At 47.6% G+C, this 8,000-nt stretch overlaps 1 protein-coding gene across 1 annotated transcript in view; it reads left to right on the top strand.

The window, feature by feature from the left end:
- Positions 1-8,000, top strand: part of LOC111954931 (CUB and sushi domain-containing protein 3-like) — a 32,662-nt gene that overhangs the window by 12,207 nt on the left and 12,455 nt on the right. The window contains exon 4 of the mRNA XM_023974869.2: positions 1,688-1,835. Within this exon, the coding sequence (XP_023830637.2) occupies positions 1,688-1,835 (148 nt within the window). The remainder of the gene's footprint in view (positions 1-1,687; positions 1,836-8,000) is intronic.

The raw sequence follows: 8,000 nt of genomic DNA, 5'->3' as shown, positions 1-8,000 counted from the left end.
AGGAAGGGTGAGTACGGTGAAATAGGGTATTTGATATGGCTGGAGAGGACAGGGTGGAGAGAAGGAGAGGAAGAGAGAGAAGGAGAGAGAGAGAGAGAGAGAGAGAGAGGAGAGAGAGAGAGAGAGAGAGAGAGAGAGAGAGAGAGAGAGAAGGAGAGAGAGAGAGAGAGAGAGAGAGAGAGAGAGAGAGAGAGGAGAGAGAGAGAGAGAGAGAGAGAGAGAGAGAGAGAGAGAGAGAGAGAGAGAGAGAGAGAGAGAGAGAGAGAGAGAGAGAGAGAGAGAGAGAGAGGAGAGAGAAATAGTGTAGAGGGAGAAATAGTGAGTGAGGAAGGGAGGGAGATGTAGAGGAGGACTTGCTGGCTGCAGCCTAATGATATTGAAGCAGAGTGAAGGAGATATTGTATTCCAGAGATAAGGCCCTGTGTCTATTACTCGTTAGACCATGTTCCAGTGCCGGGGACGACGTGTTAATCAATTAATGTGTGAAGCCACTGTGTCATTCCATGACACGTTTTCATATTTCACTCCCCTGACTGTCACTTGGTTTAATGTCACACACACASAGATGAGCACACAGACACACACACAGAGATGAGCACACAGACACACACACACAGATTCGCGCATGGACATACACACACACACACATGCAAGCAAAGCACGGGAAGGTTGAGAGGACTGAAAAGAGCTGACAAGAGCTTACCTGATGTGTCGCTCTGTGAAAAGGCATTAGTGATCAATGATCAGTCTGTGGCAGACAGACAGGCGGGCAGACAGACAGACAGACAGACAGACAGACAGACAGACAGACAGACAAATAACCAGGGAACGTGTTGGTTGATGTAACCTCATGCTGTTTAAACAAAACCTTTCACAGGGATTCAATATTTGACGTGTACATCTGTCCACACAGCCTTTGTTTGATATCAAAATCAAGATTGATATCAAAATCAACATTTGATATCAAACTGGCCTTTGAATGGAAGCACTCCTATTCCAAGTCTCTTTTGAATCATTATAAACATCTGAGATTAGTGTGAATGTAAGAGTGTAAACTACTCTTTATGTCATTGGTACTATAATTACATACTGTAGATCCTAACCTGTTGTGTGTGTTTCTTTACTTCTGTCCCTATTGTACATGCGGGTGCACTCACCTGTGTGCTTCTATACTTCTGTCCCTGTTGTACATGTGGGTGCACTCACCTGTGTGCTTCTATACTTCTGTCCCTATTGTACATGCGGGTGCACTCACCTGTGTGCTTCTATACTTCTGTCCCTATTGTACATGCGGGTGCACTCACCTGTGTGTTTTCTTATACTTCTGTCCCTATTGTAAAATGCATGGTGCACTCACCTGTGTGTTTCTATACTTCTGTCCTATTGTAAATGCAGGTGCACTCACCTGTGTGCTTCTATACTTCTGTCCCATTGTACATGTGGGTGCACTCACCTGTGTGTTCTATACTTCTGTCCCTATTGTAAATGCAGGTGCACTCACCTGTGTGTTTCTATACTTCTGTCCCTATTGTAAATGCAGGTGCACTCACCTGTGTGTTTCTATACTTCTGTCCCTATTGTACATGTGGGTGCACTCACCTGTGTGTTTTCTATACTTCTGTCCCTATTGTAAATGCAGGTGCACTCACCTGTGTGTTCTATACTTCTGTCCCTATTGTACATGCAGGTGCACTCACCTGTGTGTTTGTACTCTAACACAGGTGGGCAGCATGGTGGCGTTCCAGTGTCAGCCGGGGTCACCTGCTCCAGGGCTCCACCACCCCGGCTGTGTCAGGCTGACCTTACCTGGAGCGGCTCCCAGCCAGAGTGCATCCGTGAGTCACATTACAGCACCTACTGTTCCTCTATGACGGCCGGTCACACCCCCTACTGTCCTCTATGACGGCCGGCACACCCCTACTGTCCCTCTATGACGTCCGGTCACACCCCTACTGTCCCTCTATGCGCCCGGTCACCCCCCTACTGTCCCTCTATGACGCCCGGTCACACCCCCTACTGTCCCTCTATGACGCCGCGTCACACCCCCTACTGTCCCTCTATGACACCCGGTCACACCCCTAACTGTCCTCTATGACGGCCGGTCACAGCCCCCTACTGTCCCTCTATGACGTCCGGTCACACCCCCCACTTCCCTCTATGACACCCGGTCACACCCCCTACTGTCCTCTATGAACCGTCCACCCTACTGTCCCTCTATGACACCGGTCAAACCCCCTACTGTCCTCTATGACACCCGGTCACACCCCCTACTGTCCCCTCTATGACACCGGGTCACACCCCTACTGTCCCTCTATGACGGCGGTCACAACCCCTACGTCCCTCTATGACACCGCGGTCACAACCCCTACTGTCCCTCTATGACACCCGGGTCACACCCCCCTACTGTCCCTCTATGACGTCCGGTCCACACCCCCTACTGTCCCCTTCTATGACGCCGGTCACACCCCCTACTGTCCCTCTATGACCCGCGGTCACACCCCTATGTCCCTTCTATGCCCCGGTCACACCACTACTGTCCTCTATGACGCCCGGTCACACCCCCTACTGTCCCTCTATGACGCCCGGTCACACCCCCTACTGTCCCTCTATGACGTCCGGTCACACCCCTACTGTCCCTCTATGACGCCCGGTCACAACCCTACTGTCCCTCTATGACGTCCGGTCACACCCCCTACTGTCCTCTATGACGTCCGGTCACACCCCCCTACCTGTCCCTCTATGACGTCCGGCACACCCCCTACTGTCGCCTCTATGACGTCCGGATCACACCTCCTACTGTCCCTCTATGACGCCCGGTCACACCCCCTACTGTCCCTCTATGACGGCCGTGGTCACATCTTCACACCCTACTGTCCCTCTATGACGTCCGGTCACACCTCCTACTGTCCTCTATGACGCCCGGTCACACCTCCTACTGTCCTCTATACGCCCGGTCATAACCCCTACTGTCCCTCTATGACGTCCGGTCACACCCCTACTGTCCTCTATGACACCCGGTCACACCCCTACTGTCCCTCTATGACGTCCGGTCACACCCCTACTGTCCCTCTATGACGTCCGGTCACACCCCCTACTGTCCCTTATGACACCCGGTCACACCCCTACTGTCCTCTATGACACCCGGTACACCCCCTACTGTCCCTCTATGACACCACGGTCACACCCCTACTGTCCCTCTATGACACCCGTCCACACCCCCACACTGTCCCTCTATGACGTCCGTCACACTCCCTACTGTCCCTCTGTAGACAGAGAGTGAGAAATACATGTGAAGTGTTCTAACCACACTAGTTTGTCATGGTTCTGCTGTATTGAGGTCCAGTGAGCGTGGCTTATATCGTATGTCAGGCATAGGAGTCTTGCAGGCGATTAAATGCAGGTGTTTTGAAAGAGTTTTGCTTGAATATTAACAGTTGGCTGTTTCCTAGGTAACAAGGCTCTCAAAAGGATCATGGCAGAACTATCTCCAACTAGCAACGTTAGCGCCTGCTATAACGATCCAAAGGCTTCATTACTGTTTATGACAGTGGCACAATCTGCTAAGCTTCATAGTCATATTTAATAACTGCCACTTTAAAATTAATTCACAGGATTTGAAACATAGAGGGTCATTTTCTTTCTCTCTGTGTCACAGCATCCCTGTGGAACACCTTCCTAATATTGAGTTGCAGTCTCTATTCGTCGGGAAATGGACTCTTCAAGGTGTCGAAAGCATTCCACATGGATGCTGGATTGTTGACTCTAATGTTTCCCACAGTTGTGTCAAGTTGGCTGGATGTCCTTTGAGTGGTGGACCATTCTTGATACATGGCGGAAACTGTTGAGTGTGAAAAACCCAGCAGCGTTGCAGTTCTTCACACAAACCGGTGCGCCTGTCACTGGTTCTACCATACCCTGTTCAAAGGCACTTAAATATTTTGTCTTGCCCATTCACCCTCTGAATGGCACACATACACAATCCATGTCTCAATTGTCTCAAGGCTTAAAAATCCCTATGTCCCAGGGTTACAGCGTCCCAGCTCACCTGCTGTGACTGAGAGAAGAAAATAACCCTCTATGTTTCAAATAATGTTAATTCATTTTCAAAGCGGCAGTTATTAAATATGACTATGAAGCTTGGCAGTGTGTGACCCTATAACCAAAAGTAGTGCACTATATAGGGAATAGGGTGCCATTTGGGACACTGCCATCCACACACTGATCCTATTTCATGCAGATTGTCAGTCAGTCCCCCTCAGGGTAGTCTTACCCACTCAGCTACCTCCATGGGGATAGGGTGAGTCTGGGTCAGGTGGGGTGAGATGGCGGGTAAAGAGGGGATGGTGGTGGTGGTGGTGTCCTTTCTCTCACTCAGTCTCTCTCTGTATCGGTCTCTCTCTTTCTCTCTGTTTCGGTCTCTCTCTCGGTCTCTCAGTTTCGGTCTTTCCCTCGGTCTCTCTCTCTCTTTCTCTCTCAGTTTTGGTCTCTCTCTCTCTCTCTCTCTCTTTGTGTCACCTATCCCAGGGAGGAGAGGAAGGCAGGCCCTAGTCTTATCTCCCCATACAGCCGGTCTCCCTCTCTCCACCCATCACCACACACACACATACAGTACACACACACTTTACTCTTGCGGCACACCATGGCCAAGCACTCACCCCTCCACCTCCCTCCATGTTGTCGGTCTCTGACGAGTAGACTGACACTGTTAAAGATTCACAGAGCAAGGTAGGCTGGGAGTATGTCAAGCCAGTTGGCAGAACAGGGGTGACTTTACCAACCAAGTCACTGTGTGTGTTGTTGTTATGTTTCTCACACAGTCACAGCTTCAAACGACAGCATCACTGACTGTCAAGAATATAGCACATAATAGTAGCAGTAGCAGCAGAAGAAGTAGTAGTGGTAGTAATAGCAGTCGCAGTAGTAGTAGCAGTAGTAGTACTAGTAGCAGTAGTATTAGTAGTAGCAGTAGTAGTAGTAGTAGCAGTAGTAGTAGTAGTAGTAGCAGTAGTAGCAGTAGCAGAAGTAGTAGTGGTAGCAGTAGTAGTAGCAGAAGAAGTAGTAGTAGTAGTAGTAGTATTAGTAGTAATCGCAGTTGTAGTAGTAGTAGCAGTAGTAGTAGCAGTAATAGTAGCAGCATAAGTAGTAGTCGTAGTCGTAGCAGCAGTACTGGTAGCAGTAGTAGTAGCAGCAGTAGCAGTAGCAGTTGCATGAGCAGTAGTAGCAGTAGCAAGAGTAGTAGAAGCAGTAGTAGCAGTAGTTGAAGTAGCAGGAGCAGTAGCAGCAATAGTATTAGCAGTGGTAATAGCAGTAGTAGTAGTTGCAGTTGGAGTAGTAGCAGTAGTAGTAGACCTAGTAYTAGTAGTAGCAGTAGTAGTAGACCTAGTAGTAGTAGTCGCAGTAGTAGTAGACCTAGTAGTAGTAGTAGTAGTAGCAGCAGCAGGAGTAGATGTAGTAGCAGTAGCAGTTGCAGTTGGAGTAGTAGTAATAGTTGTAGTAGCAGTGGCAATAGTAGTAGTAGTAGTAGTAGTAGTAGTAGTAGTAGTAGTAGCAGGGGCAATAGTAGTAGTAGTAGCAGCGGCAGTAGTAGTAGTAGTAGCAACGGCAATAGTAGTAGTAGTAGTAGCAGCAGTAGTAGTAGTAGCAGTAGTAGTAGTAGCAGCAGTAGTAGTAGTAGCAGTAGCAGTTGCAGTAGTAGTAGTAGTAGTAGTAGTAGTAGTAGTGCAAGCGCAAGTAGCAGGTAGTAGTAGTAGGGTCAGTAGCTATAGTAGTAGCAGTAGTAGTAGTGAGAGAGGTAGTAGTAGTTAGAGTAGCATCTGCCAGCAAGTAGACAGTAGTAGTAGCTACAGTAGTAGTAGTAAGGCAGTAAGCACTGCGGTAGTAGAAGTTAGAGTTGGAGTAGTAGTAGTCGAAGTGGCAATAAGTGTAGTGAGTGTTAGCGAGCGGCAAATCGTAGTAGTAGTAGTAGTAGTAGCAGCGGCAATAGTAGTAGTACGTAAGTAAGTAGTAGTAAGTAGCAGCGGCAATAAGTAAGCTACGTAGTTAGTAGTACAGTCGGCAATAGTAGTAAAATAGTAGTAGTAGTAGCAGCGGGTCTAATTATAGGTATATTTATGTGATTATGGTGAGTAGAGGAGCAGCGAGCGAGTATTATGGTCTCGTAGTTAGTAGGATGAGAGACTGGGGCGAGATGAGAGTACAGGAGTGAGTTGAGTTAGTAGCAGGTGGTGCACCGTTTGGAATGTATGGAGGGTAACAGACGTATGAGTAATTCTATAGTCGAGTGTTTGAAGTATTGTGGAGTAGTTAGTGAAGAGAGGTACTGTAAGTAAGTGGTGATACATATCGCTCACTGTAGGGAGTGTTAGGATGAGTGGATAGGTAAGGTATAGGAGGAGGATGTGTGGTGTGTCGTAAAAATATGGTTTTTAATAGTACTTTTTGAGATATAGGAGAGTAAGGAGAGGACCAGGGTGATGGCCTATCCTGCCATAAGATAGATATGAATAGTGTCTGGATATCAAGGAGAGAATGTGGTTATGAAATACAGACTATTATGGTGAATTTCCGGCCTCAACAATGTGAGAAAAGAAGTGTTGTGGGGTGGAGGTTTGCTTGGCACTTAATCTTCTCTACTTGTGTATGTCGTATACGCGTCACCATCTCCGTCTGTCGTTCTTCGAATCTCGTCTCTCTCTATTCGTGTGTTGAAATCTCTATTGTCGCAAAGCAAAGAGCGTCACTACGTGTTCTCTCGTGCAATTCTGCTTCTCTCTCATCAGGTGTTGTCACTTCTGCTCTGCTCTCGTCTCGTCATCGAAGAGTCTGCATCCGATGGGGTGCTTGCTTCCTCTCATCTTACTGGCTAGTGTCTTCGTCACATATTCTTGCCTCTGAGGTCAGAGGCACTCAGCTGGTCGGTCATTGCCTCTTCCCTATAAGGTGCCTGATATGGAGAAGAGCGACTCAGCGCGTATGGATGTCCTAATAGGTCGTGTTGATTCTTAATGTGGGAGAACAGGGTGATGTCTTTCTAGGTCGTGTTGATACTGGGGAGGAGAGGACCAGGGCTGAATGTCCTTAGGTGTTTTGATATGGAGGAGAGGACAGGGCTCGATGTCGCCTATAAGTGTTGATATGCGAGAAGAGGAAGGGTTTGTTGTCCCTCAATATGGCTGTTGAATATGGAGAGTCATCTCTCGCTCTCTCTCTCTTCTCTCTCTACTCTACGAACGGGTGATGTCTATTGGTGTTGATCTGGAGGAGGGACGGGTGATGTCCTATATGGTGCCTGATTACTGGTGGACGAGGTAGGGTGATGTCCCTATATGGTTGATCTGGAGGATGAGGTACTGTCTGTGATCGTTCCCCTTCATCTCTCTCATCTCTCTCTCTCTCTCTCTCTCGTCGCTGTCTTTGCATTCCATCTCTCTTCTCTGCTCTCTCTCTCTCTCTCGTCATCTATCTCTACGGTGAGCAGAAGTCGTGTGACTCTTTTCATCTAGGTGTTGATCTATGGATGGCAAGTCGACTCTCTCTCTCGGGGTATGATGTTCTATCTTCTCTACTGGTGTTGATATGGAGGAGAAGGACAGGGTGATTGTTCTAATATAGGTGTTGATTCCTCTCTCTCCACTGCACATATATGTCTGTCTCCAGCCATGGGAAGGATAGAGTAAAGCGAACTCCATTAAACCAGTTTGTTACGGAGGCTGACTTAGAGAGCACTGACAGATGGCTCCCAATCTAGACCGACCAGATTGCAGTTCATTCATTCCAAGTATCTCCACTCATAACTACTCTTTTAACTATTTTTGTAATTAGCCTATATTCTGCACAGTGTGTTGATTTCTGTTTCAATATCATGTGTGAAGAAATGGCAACACCCAGTGTCACACAGATGACATTGATATAGTAAATATTTGTAGTATTACTCATACTGTGTAATGTAATAGAAAGTTAATGTTCATAGTCTTTTTGATATTGGATTTCAGAAAACAAAC

This window comes from Salvelinus sp. IW2-2015, linkage group LG30 (assembly GCF_002910315.2).
Source record: "Salvelinus sp. IW2-2015 linkage group LG30, ASM291031v2, whole genome shotgun sequence".
Taxonomy (NCBI): domain Eukaryota; kingdom Metazoa; phylum Chordata; class Actinopteri; order Salmoniformes; family Salmonidae; genus Salvelinus; species Salvelinus sp. IW2-2015.
This window is presented reverse-complemented; position numbering and strand designations above follow the sequence as displayed.